The sequence below is a fragment of the Salarias fasciatus genome, chromosome 18, assembly GCF_902148845.1.
Source record: "Salarias fasciatus chromosome 18, fSalaFa1.1, whole genome shotgun sequence".
NCBI lineage: Eukaryota > Metazoa > Chordata > Actinopteri > Blenniiformes > Blenniidae > Salarias > Salarias fasciatus.
In genome coordinates, this window is record NC_043762.1 from 22,797,261 (window position 1) to 22,819,215 (window position 21,955).

Genomic DNA, 21,955 nt, shown 5'->3' on the forward strand with positions numbered 1-21,955 from the left:
TTATTTCAGTAGAACTTTAGCTTTTATTCTTGTATGAACAATTATTTTAATGAACAACCAAAACATGAATGTTGAGTAAATACTCACCCCCTCCCCCACCCAAAGTTCTACCAAAATAAATCTGTTGAAACGTCATGTTTTTGTATATTTTGCATGGATGTCTGCTTATGACAAAAAAATATTTACATTTATGTTCGGATATGATACAGTTTGTTTAAATTGTCCCCAATTTCCAATTAATTATCATAAATTCCCAATAATTCTCATAAATTCCCAATAATTCCCATAAATTCCCATAATTCCCATGGAAACTTTCTAATTTGGAATATTTCCAATATTCCCCAGCTTAACTTCCCATGGAAAGTTTCTGGAAATTTACTGGAAATTTTCCATCCCTTTGCAACCCTTATCCTGTTCTTGTTTACTGAAGGACTTAGTGAACTTCAGTGATTTGCAATAATATTTTAGCTACTTTCCTTGGCGCTCACTTTCCATGTTTTAATTCCTGAGTAAAACTGAAGCAGATCTGTCATAAATGATCAGTAATCATGGTGTTTCTCTTGAGAGGAGAATCAAACCCTCAGTCCTGTTTAATTTGCACAGATAAACTTTTACATTGAGAAGGGAAGAAATGGAAACAAACACTTGGATGTAGATCAGCAGAAGCCTTTTGAAATGCAGAGATCAGCTGTTTAATGTGAGCTTCATACTGTTCTGATCGAGCCTTTCAGCTTCTGGCTGAACGTTGAAAGGTTCAAACCCATGAAACCATCTGAGTGGCGAGTTTCGGGATTCACAGCACGCCCAATAAAGGGATATTAACTGTTGATTTGAAACTGGGATAAGAGTTCAACCCCGACGCACTAAATGTGGGTTTAGATTTAAGCAGCACTGACCGATTCAGCTCTAAATGCACAAACACCAGAATCACAATGACGTTGATAACACAGAGCTGTTATTGACTATATGGAAACGTCTTACTGATGCAATATTAAAAAAATATTATTCTGCTGTTATTATTATCATTTTTCTCATGATAGAGAAGATGGCATCCTTTACCTGCTTGACTAACAGGATTTATGTCCGTCTTTCGGTGTGATGCTATTCCTGCATCAGCTTAAACAACAGGAAGGGTAAAGCCTGACAGGCGCCCAGCAAGACGGCGATGTCCCCCAGACATACGGTCCATAATTTGAACCATAAATCCTGACGTTCCGTCGTGTCCTCCTGTCCAGACCAGGCGTCAGACTCCAGCACAATGCTGCCAAACAAACGGACGGCTGATTGGTGATGGATGCTGGGCGACGACTGGCCAGGAGGCGACTCTGAACTCAGAGGGAGCGACGGGCGACAGGCGGCGGCGGCGGCGGGCTTGCCCCCGCCCGTCTGTCCCCGTCCCCGTGTGTCACTGCACAGCTGATCTGCATGTCCATGGCAGCGCACACAGACCCCAGCCTGCCGTACTCTGGCTGTCACGGGAAATGAAAGTGTACCAGTCTGTCTTCAGGAACGCAGACCTCGTTCTGCGGTTAAAGCAAAATGAGATTCAGCAGAGCTGATCTGAAGCTGTCATGACAAAGATGACTGGTCACCGCTGTCCTGATTTCTTCATCTTCTCAATGATTACATTATGTTTTCATTTTTTTTTGAGTCAAAAACCTTCAAAACCAACATTGGTAATCAAAGAAAAGCTTCTTTTTGATTTGAGAAAGGCACGGTCCGAATGCATCGACTGTTTCTGCTCAGGTAGAGGTCGGTTTGAAGAAAGAGTCTGTTCTCTAACGGTATCAAAATCATTCAAGGAAACCGGAAATAAAAACACATTTTCTTGTTCCTCTCCCTCCATCGCACCTATTTTTAGTGATTCTGTGGACGCTGAGACGACCTGTCCTCCCTCCTCTTCTCACTGAAACCCAGACGACCTGCTGTCCCCCAGTCCGTCCCCCCCAGTCCGTCCCCCCCGTCCGTCCCCCCATCTGCCCGCTCTAATGGGGATAAACTGCGAAACCAAACTCTGTGAACTCTGTGGTGTCTTTCAGATCTGATTTTTTTTTTTAATCCTTGTGTCTTGTGCCCTGCCAGGTGAGCGGGATCAATGCGTCCATGAGCCGGAGGCGGGAGCAGCGCGTCCTGTTCATGGTGGTGATCATGGTGGTCTGCTACCTGCTGTGCTGGCTGCCCTACGGCATCATGGCCCTGCTCGCCACCTTCGGCCCGCCGGGCCTGATCACCCCCGAGGCCAGCATCATCCCCTCAGTCCTGGCCAAGACCAGCACCGTGGTCAACCCGGTCATCTATGTTTTCATGAATAAACAGGTAAGGAGGGGGGGGTCACTGCCTTTATCTCTGGCTGTCAGGCGGCGGCAGGCGGAGGTCATCCGGCCCGCCGAGGCCGACCGTCCTGACGGTTTTCAAGGTGGTTTGATGAAATGGAAATGAGGTGTTGTTTGTATTCCTGCTGGTGTTCGTCTGGCCTTCCTGACATTGAATTATCTAAAATATGAACCAATGCGAGGAAAAAAAGGCAGCTCTTCCCAGAGTATTTAAATCTGGCTGTTTGTTACAAATCAGGGGAGAAAACACTCCGGCATCGACGGTCTGCTCAGAAATATCGACTCGCTTCACACCTGGATTCAAATGACACAATGAAACATCACCTCCAGAACAGCTGGGCCACGGTCTCCGGTCCCAATGAGAGGTTAAAGACTTCCACAAACAAACAAACAAACAAACAGCTCTCATCTGGGCCAAACGTTCAGGGTTCACAAGACCCAGTTAACTCTTCAATTGTGATTTTCTCACACAAACAGAACAATAAAGATGAACCAAGGCGGTTTTAGATAAGACATGCTGCACAGACAGATAAACGCAAAGGAGAGCTTCCTGTAAATGCAGTGTGTTTGTGGGGTACTGCACAGTCCAAAAGGAATCATTTAATCTGTGGATTTTTAAATAATATTGCAACCAAACGTATTTCCCAGTGTCGGATCACTCCCTGACGAAGGAACAAAGGAGTGATCAGAAGAGAGAGGATGGAGGCGTCAAGCAGCAGCGATGCTAATCCAAAGCTGCAAACCTACAGCAGCTGGAACGAATCAAGACGGAGTGAACTTTAGGAAACCAGAGACAGTCTGCAAATAAACAGGAATGAAAATAATGAGGATATTTAACTTATGCTTATATCATACAGTATATCTCAATGAATTCAAACGTTTTTGTCACTGTTATATGAAAACTCACAGGTTTGTCTCTGTGCAGGACGGTACTGGATTCATTTTTTACATTTTAAGTTCTCTTTGAAACATAAATTAAAACAAAACATACTGCATTCACAGAACAAGAAGTCCAGGAGGGAGCTGTGTCAGGAGAGTCTGTCCTCAGTCAGTTTCATTCCAGGTCTCACTGAGCAAATCTAATAGATTCCGTAATCCACTGCCGGAGCCGTTCATGTGATTCTGAATGGTTCCTAATGAGCGGCTGCTCATCAAACTGGAAATTCATGAGCTCTCCCATCACGAGAGACGTCCATGATTAAACTCACAGTAGGTCTGAGCTAACCCCGGCCTCAGCAGAGACCTGGACCGAAACCACCAGTCCCGTCGCCCAGCTCGCCGCTCTAATTGGCCTCGGGCTAATCCCATCATTTGCTCGCTTTCTGTCTTTGACATGTCTTCGTTAGTTCATTTTCACTCAAGAAAAAAGAAAAACTGTTTTCAACATGTATTACAAAGAAAAAGGATTTTTTTCCCCCATTATATTAAAAAAACCACACAGATCAGTATTTATTTATTGAGATTTTCTGACCACCTCTCTCTTCACTGGCCCACCCTGACACACACCAGCTTCTTCATCTTTAACAGCTGATTACATTTTCATTATTGATTTGTGCAATCACATTAAAATCTGCAGCATCATGGAAATCCGACCACTCTGAACTTAGGCTATCAAATCAAATGTTCATCTGCAAAAAACCCAATAAGCTCATTTCCAAAAATACTGGAATCCCATAACTGAATTACCTGTTCTTCAAGGGCCGAGCTGAGCTGAGCTGAGCTGAAGCTGTAATCCAAAGTTTCCATTGAAAACAGTCTCATTCGGACTGTTTCTACGAGGTTTGATCCATCATGGTTGAACATGACTGTGCGCTGAGGTGTTTGGCCTCCTCTGGTTTTAAAAACCTCCGTCAGTCCTGCTGCTGTGTGAACGTCTCTCCAAACATGAACCTGATGTGAGAAGAGCTTGGCTGAGAAAATGAGTCTGTTGTCTCCTGAAGAAAGCCGTAGCTGCACATCTGTCGGCGACATCGGCAGCAGCTGCACGGCCGGGCCGGGCCGGAGACCCGGGAGCCGGGCTGAAGGCCGCCAGGCAGCCGGGTTTCAGACCGGAGCTCGGAGGGCCACATGTGATTAGAAAGCTGCTGTACATACATACTGAATTATGGATTCAGGACTTGGGGACACAAAGCCTTTGTATTGAGATAATTAACAGCAGCAGGCCTTAGAAAGCGGTGTCACATTTATCACGCTACTCTGGTTTGTGCGATTTAATTAAATCCGCAGGCCGATGTAAACAAGCTTGTTTTTGTTAAATCATTCTGTTGGAGGTATTTCATTTAGCTATTTGAGCTTCATCCAAGATCAAGCGCCGAACAATGGTTGAAATGGATCCGAGATTCTCCTCACTCAGAATTAGATTAAGCTGTTTCCAGCCGAGGTCTTCGGCAAAACCTAAACAGACTGAATGATCAGTGGGATTACTGAGCAGAGCTTCCCCACAAGGTCAGGATTCCTGATGCTCCAGTCACTTGGACGCAGGTTTAAACTCATTAATTGTGTGAAGATGATCTGGATTCCACTCAGTCTTAAACCTGGCCTGACCTTCACATCATCATTACTGCGTTTGGCTCAGCTTTGTGAATTCCTGAATCCATTCGCCTCAGAATTATTTTAATTCCACTTAATCACAGGAGCAAGAAAACTTTGCTGGTGTAAATATTTTTAATTAATTCCACACTGGGGCTTAATCTGTGATTAGGGATCACAGATACCATTTGCGATGTTAAATGGAAAATGGATTTCACTTAAATAGCGCTTTTCCGCCGCTCCCGCCGTTGAGGGTGTTGTAAAAGTAAAGCGTTGGAGACGCGCTGCGTTCGGACTGCAGGTTTACTGTGAGGAGATTACTCTGCAGTGATTTGATTAGCTGTAAGTGTGTGTGGTAACAGCACCAAGGCGTATGGAAAACTTTCAGAGCTGCAGCGGTTCCGGCTTCAGAACTTCATTTGGGGCGTTTTGTTTTGTCTCGTCCTCAAATCCAGTTTGAAGGTCACCGCGGTTCTGCCGGTGCAGAGCGGGGTATGGTTAAAAAGTTCTGTGCAAAACTTTCTCTTTTAAACAGGTGAAAACTGCGAAAAGCAAGAAGTATCCTCAATTTAATTTTCACTTTGAAGTATTTACCTTTGCTGTGACACACCTGAGCAGGACCTGAAAGTCCTCCTCTCCTTCTGGAGTCCGGCGCTATCTGGCCAGCTTCAAGCACATCTGGGGAATTGGTTAAAGTCATGGAGCGAAGCTGGCGAGTGAGGTTGGTCGTCAGCGACAATCATGTCGGCGCTTTCAAAGGAAGCTGCCGGTTTCACGCGCTGCGGCGAGCGGGCCGCCGTCAGCGAGCTCCCGGGCGCTCTTCGGGATGTTCGCCGTCAGACATGGCGGGACGTTCCAGCAGAACGCTCGGCTGAGAGCCTGACGCCGGGGAACGCCGCCACAGGCGAACGGCGACGGACGTGACGGCAGGGCTTCTGGTTTTATCACCAGGATGGTGAAAGTCCAGGAGAGACTCTTCTGCTCTCTGCCGTCTCACAGCCCGGACTCTGGACTGCTGCTGGTCTCACATGTTGCTATCAGAGCTCAGACGACTCTGCTGTCAACAGGAAGAGTCACAAAACCTTCTGCTCGCAACTTCAAATTGCATTTTACAGTTTCCTAAAATGTGCATTACGAGATATAAAGCAAAAAAACATTACTCCACCTGAACCTACAGCTACACAAAACGCTCATGTCTTCATGAACATGACCGCCCTCAGCTTTGGACGTGCGTCCACCTGTCTTTTCATCAGTGTCTTCTTGTGTGAGAGCAGCAGCTGCACAAATCGACACAGACCCACTTTATAATTTCCCACAAGAAAGTTGACACACACCGCCTTCCCTGTCAACAGCTGTATTTACAGAAACCCCTAAATGCCACGGCGGCGGTGGCGGCGGCGGCGGCGGCGGCGGCAGCGGCACACACAAGCTGTCCACGCCGCTCGCCAGCCGCCTGCAGCATCGTGTAGCGGACTGAGGCTTCAGACCGGAGCTCTGCAGCTGAACATGAGCCGCTGCAGACAGGGAGGAACAAACATGTTGACGACAGCTGCATTTTTCCTTTTGGCCGCTCAGAAACTATTCTTAGTCTATAGTTTCGTCCAAAATGCTTTAAAGAAGCAAAGAAATGCGATAAAATAAACTAATAAAACTACAACAAACACTTCGGTCGCATTAAAGTCCCATTAAAACGGATAAAAGTGGGATAGAGCATTAGGAGGTATAAAATATTTAAAATCATAAAGACAATAGCAGTTGTAAACAAGCGTGAGAGCCGACGCTGCATGTTCCTTCCTTCACGGAACGCTGCAGTGAGCACTGTTTTCAGCAGATGCCTAAATGAGCCGAGAGCGCCGGCAGCCTTCAGAACGTCTGGGAAGCTTCTCATCGGGGGGTCCGGTGAATAAAAGCTGCTTCACTGAGAGCCGGCCAGCACCACTGCTGCTCCGCACAGCCATTTACCCACAATGCTTTAGTTTACATGCGATAAAGCGAGGAGAAGTTCACACAGCACAGATCAGTGGTAAACGTCAGGAAATGTTCAGTCAGACCGGCGGCTTCATGTCAGGAATCTCCAGCTTCTGACTGTGGCTCATGTTTGACAGGCGTCTGACTAACCGGCTCCATCGCTGCTTAAATGATCAACTGCTCGACTTGTTAACGAGCCTCAGAGCAAAGATGGCGTTTTAACACCCACCTGGCGCGTTTCCAAGCAGGGAAACAACACACTGCTTCTAAATCAGGCTCATAAATGATCCAGCCGTTCTCAGAAGCGATGCTCTTCATCCCGCTCATCAGGCCGGTTCCTGCAGGATGTTGTGGGAAAAGGTTCACCTTGTATGAAAAGCTGCATGCTGGGAGGCCGATGAAAGTTCAGACGACTTTCAAAGAAGTCTCAACATTAAAGGTGACGGCAGCGATTCGACTGAATCTATGGGCTTTCAAATCGATATTTAAGGAAGTGTTTGAGGATAATTGAATGATTAATGACACATGGAGCTGCGGGCGGCCTCTGTCCTTGCTAACAGACGATACTTTAACCTTCCAGACCGACTGTAGCGTCATTAAAAACAGCCGACAGCTGTTTGTTTGGAATTTATAAATATATAAAGACGACTTTTCGCAATTCTCCTCCGCTTTGGTCCCGATGCTTCCTTATCAGGTCCCTCGCTCAGAGAAGTTCTCTGTACAGATAGCGAGCATGTTAACTGAAGATTTAGGATGTTTTGTTCCTTTCTGCAAACGCAGTTCATCACAGCCAGGGAGAACTCGCAGAGGATAAAGATTGTTTGACTGGTTCTTACTGATAAAACTTTTTCTCCAATGTAATCTTCATCATCTCATTCTCGTCTATTAAGTGAAGCACAAAACAATATCAAGGGTTGTATTCCTCCGAGGCTCCGTCCAGGAAAGCCCATGTAGAGTTTTCTATAATGCTGTGTATTGAAAAGTAAATCTGATCAGCGGTTTCAGAGGTGAGTTGCTTTGAAGTGTGAACTTTCCTCAAAGAGAAGCTGCAGAGAGTTTTCCTGCTGAGGACTCCGCTGAAAGAGAAAAAGCTTCCAGATGTTGTTGTCATCTGGAGCTCCGCCCCCCGCCGCCGGCTGACCTTCCGGCCCCACACTTCATCCGCCGCTCGGCGGCGCCACGGCGGGAGAGAGCGAGGAACACCAAATGTCCTGTATGTCATTTTCAGTCTTCAATTCCTCCCAGCCCGTTACTATGGAAACTGTGAGTTGAGGCGAGTTGAAGACTAAAAATGCTGTACAGATACAAGTAGCAGCCGGTGTGTGTTCGTCCCGTCAACAGCGAGCGGCGCCGGCGGCCGCGAGGCCCGAGGTGGATGTCAAAAAACCCGGGAATTATGGGTAAGTTTGCACTGAATCATCTCTTTGTTGTCCTGGGTAAACACAGTGATTTCTGTCGGATGTCGGCACACAAGGGCCCCCCGGTGAAAACCGAGAAAACCTCAAGAGCAAACCGGAGACAGACGTGACCGCCGCCGTCGCTCCGCCAGCCGCCGGGCCGGTCATTTCACGGAAGATTAGCGCTGCTACTACTAAGGCTCGACGCTTCCTGCTCCACACACACACACACACACACACACACACACACACACACACACACACACACACACACACACACACCTGTGAGTTCACAGAGTGATCAGACCAGCGTTTAACAGTCGGAGGTTAATGGGAAAGATAACATACAGTAACAAAAGGCCACTGACTGAAAGGGTCCGGCTCAGTGAAGACCTCTGAGATGGATCAGATCAGAGCTGGACCTGAATGGGACGGGGGGCCAAAGATAACAAAACGCACGTCCAGGTGTCTCACTGTACCTCGTTCAAGAGCTGAAGTGAGAATGAGCTGAAGGAAGCCAGCTGAAGGTTTTCCTGTTAAAAACCTCACGTCTTTGTGTCACCACTGGCCTTCTAGCACCTCTAGCTTTCTGTTCTGTAATCTCTGCTCATTCATTTTGCACATCGTTTGTCTCGTCATTTATTTCTGGTCAGAAACCGACTGGAGTAGGAACACTCAGCCTTCCTCTGCAGCCCCTCTGGCTTCATCAAATTCCACCTCAGATTTAAGCCAGACTGCAGAAACACAACAACTGCTGCTGCTTTTGAAATCAGGATTGTTTTCTTCTCTGTGATGGAAACACAAAGTCGGGGTGTTTGGTGGACCGGTGTTGCTGCTGATGACTGAGTGACTCATTTGTGTTTTACTTGAAAACACTTCTGTAGAGTGACTGCCGTTTTGCTTTTTGAATTAAAAAAAGATAAAAAAAAAATCACCCAAAATGAAATGAAGCGAAATTTCTTGAGATAGTTGTTGCTGATTGCGATTTGCACAATGAATGCAGATTTGCTCTTAAGTGCTCCAGTTTAAGTGACGGCCTGGGGAATGGCAGGCCGGAGCGCCGGGTGGCGCTGGGGGGCGGGCATTAGAGCCGCATGGCGGGGGAAAAGCTTGACACAGATTGTGAAGAGGAGGAACTGGCGAGCGTTCCGTCTCACGGCCAGCGGTCGCCGGGCTGATGCTGGAGGACGGCCTGACCTCGTTCATCTGCACGCTGCCTCCTGACTGGGAGCCATATTGCTTCCTGAATGCCGCCATCAGCCATGAAAACTTGAGCAGTCTTCATATTTAAAAGAGGCGTCGGCCTCGTCTTTGTACAACGATCACATTACTTCCTTAAAACTCACCCTTCAGTGTGTATCTATAGATTTGCTGAGCAAGTTCCACCAAATCCATCCATCAGAACCTGCTGGCTGAAGCCTTAGAAAGCAAAAAAACCTCGGTGCATGAAACACATTGGATGATTCCAGGAGACTTTACAGTTACTTTTTGTTAAGAAATGTTAAAAACAAAGTAGGAGTTTGGGTCCAGCATTTTCAGTTTGCATGCTCACCTTCAGCATGGTGATTCATATTTTGAGACGCATCTGACTAATCTGCTCCGTCGCTGCTTAAATCATCAGTTGCTAAACTTGTTCAGGACAGTTTCTCTTTAAGGGAGAGCTCGAAGCAAAGCCGGGGTTTTAACACCCATCTGGTGTGTTTCCAGCAGGGCCAGTGATCAAGTCTTCCCACTCAAGTTATTATTGCAGCAGAGGAAAAAACATTCTGCCACAGTCGTTAACATCTCTCTGATTTATAAATGTACTGATCAGTTGTTTTCAGGCTTTATAACACACGTACTTTATCATACGATGCAGAACCTGTTAGGAAGTAGAATGCTGTTAAATGAGAGTCACACGGCTTCTATGTGACGCGGATAAAACTCTCAGCTAGTAAACCATTTCAACAGACTGAACCAGGAAATGTAGAAATAAGTCTTTTATCCAGCAGCAGGTTTGATTATCTGAGGTTATGTAACTGTCCATGGCTCCAGTACAACAGTCATTCACACATGACGAAGGTTTTTATGCAGCATTTTCCTGTTTAGAATCAGTGTTTGGCCCAATCCCAATTCTCTGCTTAATCCTCACTCCTCAACCTTGATCCTCAATCTCAAATTAAGTGCCTCCTAAAAACAAGTGTTAAGGAATGTAAAGTCACTTGGAAATGGGACAACCCTTAAAGACAGTTACGTCCTTGGACCACTGGGGGCAGCACTGCACAAGAGGGTAGAAGAAAGCCGGAAGTGGAAGAGCAGCAGTAATAATTTTGGTCCATGATCAATAACAACGCCCTTTATAACTGTAAGTAATGCGCCCTGCATTAGAAATGTTTAACATTTTGCATGTGTGACCTTGTTAATAAATGCATTCAAATGAATTTTCTTGATTTCTTTCTAATAGCCTTTGTAAATATTATCTGTGATGGAAACTTAATACAATTACTCCCAAAGTAATATGCAAAATTTTTTATTAATAAAATAACAGCAAAACGAACTATTTAACATGCATTCTGGGTTATCCTTAACTCCAAGGTAGGTCTCGTAGAATCTCAAAATTAAGGGAGATAATGCTCCTTGGTCTCGCTCCTTTCCTCAACTTGTTTAGGAATGGGACAAAACTTAACTTCACGGGAGCGCGCATTTTGAGTAATGAGGAGTAAGATTGCGGATTAAGCAGACAATTGGGATTCACCCTTAGACGACAGAAGCAGAGATGAAGCAGATCTGGAAACGACAGAAGTCCGATCTCATCATGGCAACAGCTGCCATGTTTACATGGCCCATCAGTAATCAGATTACACACATCTGATTCAAACTGCTACCCGTAAAATACACGTTGTGACTATACTGACCCTTCCTGACTGATTTCACAGTGCAAAGCATGATGGGATTGTTCCAGGTAGTGAATGGCATGATAGTCTTATAGACTCTATTCAGCGGCTGATTCAACCTGAATCTCTCAGTTGGAAAGAATTCAATGATGTAAACAAAAAACAAACAAACAAAAAAACAGCAAGTCTTAAACAGTAACACATGAACTCCTGAAACCCTCACCAGAGGCGTTTCTTGCTGTCAGTCTTTGGGTGAGGTTCTACAGCTCCGCCTCGGTCCCTGCGGTTCCACAGTGTTGATTTCTGGGAGCAGGGCTGGTTCTAAAGGAAGGACAGACCTGTGGAAGGTCTCTTCGCTCTGTTGGGGTGAAGGTTTTGCCGGTGGAGCGGTATGGTGACCTTACAGGCACGTTTCCTGGCTCGTGCAGATCTCTCCAGTTCATGGTTCGGCTGAAGATCTCGGCACTTGGAGGACTACATGGAACCGATTCCTTTATTAGAGGCAAAATGATTCAGGAAAGCCATCAGGATAAAAACGTCCTGCCTCCAGACTGTGGAAATGACCTCGCCGTTCTGTTTTCTCAGGCCCCATTTGAAAGAACTTTCATGGACATTTTAGAAAACTTAAAACAAGAAAAGTTGAGCTTTAACTTCATCACAGCTCTGAGTCGGTTTCATTCTTAATCCAATATTAACTTGTCATGAAGATATAAAACTTTTCGCAGCTCGTACTGACCTCCTGGAAAGCCTGCAGAGTAAAGCGAAGCGGCCATATTAAGTAAAACATAATAGCCTTATTGCATTATTCCTGTCTTCCAAGCATGGCACACTGCTGGGAGCTTTCTTTCAAATGTGTGTTTTATACCGGAGAAATATCATATCTTCTCCATTCTGCTGCCTAACGGGTTAGAGGCAGGATAACTTCACAGACTGAAAGAATAAGGTTTGCCTCGAAACTTGTTTTCAGTGCAAGTTCAAACAGGAAGTCAGACCGACATCAATTTATTGCTGAGGAGCCTTTCAGCAACGACCCGCCTGAGTGTCAATAAGTCGGTGGTTTTCTCCGTCAGAAACGAGAATCTGCAGGAAAGGTAAAATTCAAGACATGTTCCAGCAACTCACTTAAGCGTGACGAAATGATTTATTTACAATATAAACATGGTGCAGCCGATGTCGAACGGAGGATGTGCCGATAAAGTCCCAGGAGAGTCGCATCATTTCCATTTTTCACACTGCCTGTGCCACAATCATCTGTTTTCAGATCTATTCGTTCTTTCTTTTCATATGCTGTGGTCTGCATGACGCTGCCCGACAATGGAAAGTTTATTGGATTGAATCAAGTCACACAATTGTCAAAAAAATTGAAAAAGAAAAAAGAAAAAGTGGGTAATCTGAAAAAAGCTGAACGCTTCCTGAACTTCATCCCTTCACCATCAGGCCTGAAACTGCATTAATGATAATGTAGTGAAATGTCTGGAATCGTCCTCAGACGAGTTGTTTTGAGGTTTTGTCTCTAAGAATTGAATTAAAGCCGGTCGGTTCATTTACCAGCCATTCAGTCAGGAGGCGTCAGCTGATCTGCCGAAGAATTCACCGAACAAAGTTCAAATGTGTCAGATTAATGTTAGATCTTCTTCCAGTCAATGTCAAAAGGCCCAGACTTCAGGTTTTAATCAATCTTATACACATTAGGAATGAGACCAAACCTCTGGTAATAAAAGCAGCAACACAAAAGAAAGTGTGAAGTTAGTGTGACTGAAACAAATGGGAACACATAAGTGTTTTTGATCAATCCAAGCGTAAATGAACAGTTATGCATTCAAATAAAGAGTTCATAATCCTGCCGCTTCGCGCAGCACCGAGCAGAAGGCAGGAACTCCAGACCCGCTTGACCTCTGACCCTGCAGTCGCCATCTTCTGCCCAACGAGCCCGGATTCCGGAGTCGTCCTGACCTGATGTGACCGGTCCGAGCCGGCAGCAGCCTCCCTCCTTCTCCAACACTCTCCTCCTCCATCTCGCTGTCATGCTTCATCCATTCATCTGTCGCTGCCTCCGCCTCTTCCCCGACCTTTGCCCTGATGGCTCCTAACCAACTTTATTCTCTCCCATTTGTGTGTTTCCTCAACCTGTCTTCTCCCTCTCTTGCATCGACTGCTGCTCGTCTGCTTCCCGTCGCCCAGCCTTCACTCTGGCACGGCCTGAAGGTTGAGGATGGGCCGACGCTGGAGATGCCTGTGCTGCTTGTAGACAGAATGCGGGTCGAGGTTGTGGGTATTTTCCTCTTCTCTGCATCTCCTCTCGCCCAGCCAGCGTTTGACAGACGGCGTTGCGCCGCAGAAGTTCGGTGTCGAGTCAAATGACTGGGAAATCCCAGTGGCGAGTTTACAGCGTGCTGGACGGAGATGTGTTTGCAGCTCTAAAGTCGTGAGAAGTTGAAGCTTCACAGCTTTCCCAGCCCGTCGGGGACTCCCGATACCTATTTAAACACACTTTACATACGTTAATGGTTAAATATTGACTCCCCCACGCAGCTGGGAGTAATCTGGTGTCTTCACCTGCACCTAAAGCAGCACAGAGGATCTGGAATCCACTCAAAATGCTATGCAATGCCAGGATGTTTAATAAGGAAGAAACACCGGCCAGCCGGTCGTTGTGTTTCCTTATCATAGTTTGTGAACCAAAAACTATCGGCCATGTATCACAGAGAAATCTAGAATATCACTCTAATCCTCTGAAGATGATAAAGGTCAGAATTCAACTTTTCATTTTCAGCGATCCGTTTAACAAGCCTGTTCTTTCTCTCACTTTCACTTCAGCTGTACGGGGTTGATCACCTGTTTGAAAGACTCTGGATGTGTTTGACTTTCCTCCTGCCTGATGCCGGAATGGCGTCCCAGTGTTTTGCACCCATGGGAAAATGTAGTAGACTATAAGTATACATGGAATGCAGAAAGTATACTAAGTATACTACGTTTACTCAAGAGTGGCATCTTCTGGCCCACATTAGCATAAACTGAGGAAAACAAAGGTTCTGAAGTGTGTTTTAGGGCCAATCTGTGTTCAGAATCTGTCACAGGTATCGATGAAAATGTCGAGAATTTTAAGTACAGCCAAATACCCAGAATGCATTGTTATGCTTTCAAGCTGCTGCTGGGGCCCTCAATTATTCAGAATCCTGCCGTCTGTCTGTCAGCCAGGCCAGACGCCTGTGGACTCGAGCTGGGAACTCAGGGGGCTCCGCCTCGAGCCGGGGTCGGTGTAAAACACAAAGATCTGCATGAAATCAGAATCCCGAGACTTCCAGATCCGTTTCTGGGGCTGAACAGAGTATCCAGGGGTGCATCCACTATTTATCACAGCTTGACAGACAGTGTATACATTTCAATGCCTTTCCTCTGTACCTCGGAGACAGCCTGTCCTTTTTTTTTCGCCTTTTGCACAAAATATTTGGATGTGCAGTGATTCTGGGTGCAGGCTGGGACAGAGGATTTGTGGAAGGCTAGACCTGCACCAGGAATCACTCAATCATTTTTACCAGTCTGATGAACTAAGTTCACAAGCACTGTTTGCAAATGAAAGTTCACACAGCATGAAACTAAAAGTTCTTTTTAATCTTTGCCGTCTGAATAATTAGCAAAGTAATGGTTGGTTTAAGACCGCATGATGTTTGGTTCCTTCTCTGATTTTGACCTTTGTCCTCTGAAAACCTAATGAATTTACTGTGAATTAGTGTGAGGTGTACTCCAAGCAAACTTAACGAGAACAGGAAGAACAAACATGGAAACTCCAGAACACGATGCCTGCAGTCCACTGAGGAACTCTAAACCTTCAGTTCTGAAACGCTCGGATCTGCGGCTGCAGCCGCTGTGCAATTAGTCAATATTAATTTTTCTCTCATATATTTCACATTCCTTCAACGTGCAAAATGTTCTTGAGCGAATGCTCATGAATCCTGCTGACAGTTTCGATGCCGGTTTCTCGTTCAGAATATTGGTCCAGATGTCAGGCTCTGCTGTGAGAGTCCGTCTGAACACTTCAGCAGTGGTTGAAGTAAAAGGTGAGGAGACCCGCTAACGGCTGGAAGACTCCCAGCTTAATCCTGAGCCGCTGATTTGAAACAAAGAGGTCAAAGTGGGACAGAAAGGGAGCTCTAATTAAAGCGAAGCCCTCAGCCTGAGAACGGCTCGGGGCCAAACAGAGGAGACGGATTCTATTTACTCCTAGTCCTTCACCTCTGAATCATCATGATAACATCTCCCCGGCTGTGTTTTGGTAACTGCTAGCAGGTTCCCAGAGGTGGAACTGGAACATACAGAAATAAATCCACAGCCATCCGAGCAGAGAGTCGTCCAGTTAAAGGAGCCTCAACGCCGCTTGTGGGTCATCTTCAAAAAAATGGTTTGGAACTTTCATAAAGGAGCTGTTTTCTGATGATTTAATGTGAGACAAACCATATGCTGCAATATTTTAGAGGCAAATAACTTTGTTTTAAATTCAGAAAAGACTAAGTACACGATGCTCATGGACGGTCTGATTTAATAAACAGACTGATTTTAAACTTGCTGAATGAGTCTGACAGAACGGTTTGTCTACTGAGTGAAAATGTCGCCAGCTGACTCCTTAATTGAGAAACAAATAACTTGTGTCCCTTGGTGGGTTGTCCCACATGCAAACCCGAAGTGACACGATAAACTAATGAGAGAGCGCTGTGGGACGCCGGGACGCAGCGAAGGACGGAGGAATGAGACGCACTGGTTCAGTTACTATCAAGTACAGCTCACCTGAATGCTCGTTAATAAAAAACAGCGACATTAAAATGAACGTATTCCCAAAGTGAAAGACGAGGAGACACTCAGTGAGTCCATCTTCCGGGTTCTCCAGGTCCAGAGAGACCACAGCTCCTCATCCTCTGCTTTGCTTTCTGATTCCACGTCTGTCTGTGTCCCAGTTTTACAGATGCTTCCAAGCCCTGCTGCGCTGCGAGACGCCTCGCCGGGGCTCCAGCCTAAAAAGCTCCTCCAAGGTTGCAACCAAGGCCATGCGGGGCGTGGCCGTCACCGGCGCCCGCCGCACCAACGATTTCCTGTACATGGTGGCTTCGCTGGGCCCGCCGGCCGCCACGCTGCCCCAGCTGGACCCGTCCTGCGAGCCCACCATCGACATCTCCAGAGCCGCTTCCTCCGACAAGCCGGCCGCGGTTTCACTCGTGGCCCACTTCGACGGCTGACGGCTGGTCACGGCTGGGCGGGAAGGCCCGGAGCCCCGGAAGCCACGAAGCCGGAGAGCACGGCCGCCGCTCTGCTGGGCGGACGATGGACCGATCACCCAGCAGAAACCTCGGACCGCACCCAGACTACATGAGCAAAAAAACCAAACAGACGGTGTCAGGGAGCGCGATTTTCCATCCGTCGTGCCGAGAAGAGCGCTTTGAGGAAGATCTTCTCCCTGCGTCTGCAGAGAACAGGATCCACGTGACGAGAGACTGCTGTAACATCTGCACTGAGACATCCCCTCTCATGAAGTCAGGCAGAACGAGTGCTGGAGGGCGTAAAAAGTATTTTTGTATTGATTTGTTACTGACGGCGGTTAAAGCGAACCTGAAGGACGCAGGTTTGAAACCCGCTGCCGTTTGAAACCTGGAGTTGAACAGACGAGATGAGCGAGGAGGAGGCGGGGTTATCAGACTCTCTGGTTTGGTGATTTTTATTTTCATTCACTCAAAGGAATTTCAGTTCTTTTTTCATCGTTTTGATGCTTTTTTTTTTTAACTTAAGTGGTTTAATAGGTGGCTCTTTGTGAATGTAGATTTCCCGGCATGTTAGCGCCTTCAGCCTGTTGCAGGGAGCTGGGCGGTAGACGTCAGGTGCATGCTAGAGAGTAACAGTGATGGCTGGGCATGTGCACGGTTCAGTATACTGCAAATAACTGAGGAGAAATGCAATATCTGGTATTAAGTAGAGAAACAAATGTAACGGGTTGTTTTTACGCACACTGACATGTCTTGATGTGTCCCCAAGTTCTAAAAGTCCCGTAGAATGAATTTAGTCCAGATGGAGGTAAAATCCATGACTTGAGCTGTGAGGCTCTGACTTCAGACCCGGTTTAGATTCTGCTCAGGATAACATGCCCCAACACACTGGGACAGGTTATTCATACAGAGAACACACTGCTGTACCTTCACACACACTGCAGTACCTTCACACACACTGCAGTACCTTCACTGCAGTATTCTCACTCTGCAGGCAGATCTTCACCAACAGCTGCTTCAGGATCATTGTCCTGGTCTGGTTACCTGAAGGGAGCTCTCCGCTGTTAAAACCAGGCTGAGTTTAATTAAATATTAACTTTGACTTTGGAGATTTTGCGTCTGGCTTCATTCAGTACAAAAAGAAGGAAATCAGCATTAATGTAAATGACAATAAGCACTGCTGGAATGTTTCTGCTGCTGGACCGGAAGGCGGGAGGAAGGTTCCGGACTTAGTTTTCTATTGTGTGACAGTTAAACTGAAGGAGTATGACCCAGGTCCTCTTTCCAGGTGGTTTTATTAACTGGACAGGTTAAAGGAAAACCACTCAGATGTCAGAAAAGAAGAAAAAATCCACAGCCTGATCAGAGATAAACTCTTTTCATTCATGCAATAATTCTGTAATTCGAGGGTCGTCTGCAGTTTGTCAGAATCATCGAGTAGCTTGCATTATCTTGGAGAAAGAAATGATGAGAAGAGAAATTCTTCCGTTTCGCCTGTATAAAAACAATGAAGGACTTGAATGTGCAGTAAAATACCTTTGTGAATACGTTGTTTGCCACGTGCTCGTCAGAATCTTGTTCTGTTTGTTGATTAATGATCATTTGTCCTTCTTGAAATGCAGACGGCAGTGGAGATCCTGAAAGCGGCGTTTCGATGACGTGTCATCAGTGAACGTCAGACTGTCAGTACTGCAGTACTTTTCACGACTGCATACTCCGTTTTTCTATTTCTCCTTTCAGCACAAAACGGTGTGTGTGCTCCTGAGACCGTGTATACTATCAATGTACAGGACTTGATACCAAAGCAGAGTCATTTTGATATTTTTCAGAGGGATGCTGTTCAATAAAACATGTTTTACACTGAGATCAGGCTGCGGCGCTTTACTGCCGGACTGCGGTACTGACTACCGGAGTCCGGTGCCACGCAGAGCTCCGACTCCTCACCGCTGTCCAGGGTGAACCTTCCAGCTGGCTGTGGTGTGTGTGTGTGTGTGTGTGTTGCTCTGGATGTCTCCATCAGTAAATAAACAGGTATTTTTGGTGTTATTCTGACTCTGAACTGGTCTGAGGTATGACTGAACACGACCGGCTGTTTTCTCAGTGTGAGCTCTGCGGTGAACCAGCAACCTTTCCAACGTGCCCTCTGCCTGGCATCAAACGTCTCGACCGGGCTCCAGCCCTCCTGGATGAAGCAGGTGAGGAAGACGGGGGAGAAACGAAGTCGATATATTCTGATGAATAATGTGAGACGGAGCCCAGAGCAGTTACTTCACAGAATAACAAGACTTTACAGGAAATGGGGCTTTAACAGCTAGGAAAAGACAATTATACCATGTACGTACTTTATAATATCTAAATCTCACTGTTCTGCCATGCAGTGCATTGCTAGTGTTAGTTGAGTTATGTTTCCTACATAAAGAATTTATTGGTGGTCATACCGCGGTTTCAACCTCAGGATTTTAGCAGAACTTTAGCTCACTGACGCAGGCCCTCGGCGCCGGAGTGGGCATGTCGTGTACGTTATTACCACAAATCCCAAATGCTGCGATAGGACGCATTATTTGCAGGTGTTCCTGTCTCTCCTCTGACCCTCTGAGCCGTCATTGTTCCCACTATGAAGCAGCGTTTCGCCAAATTCAAACCAAAGCAAGGCGAAGGCTGCGCAGTGACTCAAAGCAGTGAAGCAGTCTGGATCGCTGTGGGATCAAGTGGCCGGCCGCGGCTATTAAACCAGCGTCTCATAATACACTGATGTGAAGTAGATCACTCACAGTGTACTAATCTGATTGGTCAAGCTTTTCAACTTTACTGTATTTAGTAAATGTTTCCTCATGAATTTATTAGACCGTGGTTATGAACGACGATGACCTCTGAGACAAACCGGCCGCTTCATGACGAGCAGCTGCTCTTGTTTCATGGACAGCGACAGAAGTTCTTTGGTCAGCGGATTACACGGCTCAAAGCACTTAGAGGAAGTGGTGAAACTCTCCCATAAGCGCCTCCAGTGAGGCTGAGAGGAAACTGGAAGTGGGTCTTCAGGTTGAACAAATCTGTCCAGCGAAGTGATTTTAAATCTCCTTCATTCTTCAGGGCAGCTTTCAGGATGTTAAGCTAATTGTTTTTGTGTAACTCTTGATCCCCGGGCCGCGCTGTTTATTGTAAGCCCCCTGCTGAGCCGAGATAAAAGATATCCCAATAATCAACGGGGCAGTTAGACGGCGCTGTGGCGGCGGACTCATTAAAGCAGAGGCCTGCAGCGTAATGTCTGAGGAAGACCGGACTGCAGCTGAGATGAGCCAAATCTAAAGACGCTCTGCTACCAAGCCTTTCAGCTTCGGTCAAAACAACAGCCAGCCGTCCCGATAAACAGACGCTCCCTCACGATCACGGTCTGCATTAGCGTCTGGCTTTCAGGAGTCTTCCGTTCCTCTGGGTCTCTCTCTGGCCTTTGGCTCAGGATAAAGCCACCAGCTCAATCGTTCACTTCGCAGAGAGAAAACCAAGAAGTTCAGGAGAAAGTTGAGCTTTAGTGAACCGAGACGTTTGCCACAGGTACCATGTTTTGGAACATGAGGGTGAAGCAATTCATATCGATTCACTGGAAGAATAGAAGAAAACAATACTTCTTTTATTCATATTAGGAGAAAAGAGACAGAAGCAGCAGAAAGAATCTCATCCAGTGGCGTCCAGGTGCAACCAGCTTTTAACAGAATCTACAGTCTGAGCGTGGGAATGATTCAGAGCCTGTTGCTTCAAACGTCAACAGAACTTTATCTCTTCACTACCTGAAGCCGAACTGGCCGGGCGGAGGACAGGAGGACAGGAGGACAGGAGGACAGACCTCTCTCTCTCTGTTCTCTGGCTTTCAATACAGTCTCTCTCTCCCATTATAAAGCAACACAGGAACAACTGCATCAGCTTATCAGCGTCTGCTGTGATGGGACTGGCTTGCCTTATGGAAGGGGTGCCAAACATAAGGCTCATGGACCACATTCTGGCCCCTTGGATGAACTTGCACTCGGAAAAAAATGACCTTGATCAAAATATGTAGCCTTTGGTTTTGTGTATGTATGCATTCAAATGTTTGATTTTACTCTAGAAACTTAAATAACATTTAAAAAACCCAAAGCTTTTATTTGCAAATCTTAAAAGTTTATCTCAAATTTCTCACTCAAGAGAAATAGAAAGAATAGAGCAGGAATGTGACGATTTTGATTCTTAGCTCAGTTTTAATCAAAGCTAATTGTTGCATAAGCCAGAAGGTATTTTTAGGATAATTATGAATGTGTGAAGAAAACCACAACCAACCCAATGATTATCACATCACTGAAACAGAACAGCCACAGAAAAGGATTTGAGATTTGTAGCTGTCAAATGTCAAACAAGGGAGCGACACCGTTGGTCCGGTGAAAGGTCACGACCCCTGATGCTCAGTGAAGCGAGTGGCAGGTGAGGCCTGACCCCGGTCTGATCTGGAGCTGAAGCTGGTTTTGATCGAGCGGCATCCAAAATGAACCGCTCGCTGCTGTGTGAATGGCTGAGCACGGCACGTGCACGAGGAAGTCTGAGCAGTCCTGAGGCGTCGGCCACCAGCGGTGAAGACGAAGCTGTTTCGGTTTCAAAAGGACGTCGTGGTCTCATCACACCTTTTCCCATCCACCTATTCATTCACTTTCTGAATTAGTAAAAGAGTAAATAAATGATCAATACTACCAGTTACACACACGTTACATTACATTTTTCCCTGAGTCAAAATTTAGCAGTTCGTTATTCCAGTAACAAGGAAAGACTATCAATCAATCAATCAATCAATCAAATTTTATTTCTAAAGCGCCTTCCAACTGCCAAACGGAGCACAAGGCGCTTAACAGAGTAAAACAAAATAAATAAGTAAAAACACTTTAAGACACAAAGTACTAAAAGGGGCTAAACATCAAACGCTAAATGAAAAAGGTGCGTTTTCAGATGACATTTAAAAACATTAAGTGCAGTGATAGACTTTAAATCCAGAGGAAGAGAGTTCCAGAGCTTCGGGCCAAGAACAGCAAAAGAGCGGTCACCAAACTTTCTATATCTCGCCCTGGGGACAACCAAGGAGGTGTGGCTTGACGAGCGTAGAGTCCTGGCAGGTTGATAAATTTGCAACAGCTCTGAGATGTAAGGGGGGGCATACCCATTAGTAGCCATAAACACAAACACCAGAATCTTGTACTGGACTCGGAACCGCACCGGAAGCCAGTGGAGAGCTTGAAGGACCGGAGTAATGTGTGAGTATTTTGAGGAGTTGGAGATGAGACGAGCTGCTGCATTCTGAACCAAGTCTCTCCTCTGAAGCCCAGGAGTACCGGTCGCTCCCCTGCAGCCCGACTCACCAGGCCTGATAAGAGGAAAGTGATCCTCACAGGTGAGGCCCAGGATGATAGAAGACAGTGAATGAGTGCAGGCAGCACAGGGATTCCACAGCAACTGATTAATAAACCCACCAGTGCATCAAACTTCCAACCAGGAAACATGATGAAAATCTTTCAAATCATAGACGTTACTTCAGTAACACTCCAACAGCAGTGCAGCTGTCTGAACGTGTTTTCGTTTAATGGAGGGAATGA

The 21,955-nt window shown here is 46.2% G+C and overlaps 1 protein-coding gene across 1 annotated transcript; it reads left to right on the forward strand.

Annotated features, from left to right (window-relative positions):
* The first annotated feature begins 1,294 nt into the window (after nt 1-1,294).
* On the forward strand, nt 1,295-16,328 carry LOC115405544 (pineal opsin-like). Its single transcript, XM_030115149.1, has 3 exons — nt 1,295-1,384; nt 2,083-2,316; nt 16,050-16,328. The coding sequence occupies exons 1-3, from the start codon at nt 1,295-1,297 to the stop codon at nt 16,326-16,328; spliced, it is 603 nt and encodes a 200-aa protein (XP_029971009.1).
* The last annotated feature ends 5,627 nt before the right edge of the window (nt 16,329-21,955 follow it).

Coding starts and splice junctions, on each gene's coding strand:
- LOC115405544 (XM_030115149.1), top strand. CDS start 1,295: ATGCTGGGCGACGACTGGCCAGGAGGCGACTCTGAACTCAGAGGGAGC. Junction 1,385..2,082: donor CGGCGGGCTTGCCCCCGCCC/GTCTGTCCCCGT, acceptor GTGCCCTGCCAG/GTGAGCGGGATCAATGCGTC. Junction 2,317..16,049: donor ATGTTTTCATGAATAAACAG/GTAAGGAGGGGG, acceptor TCTGTGTCCCAG/TTTTACAGATGCTTCCAAGC.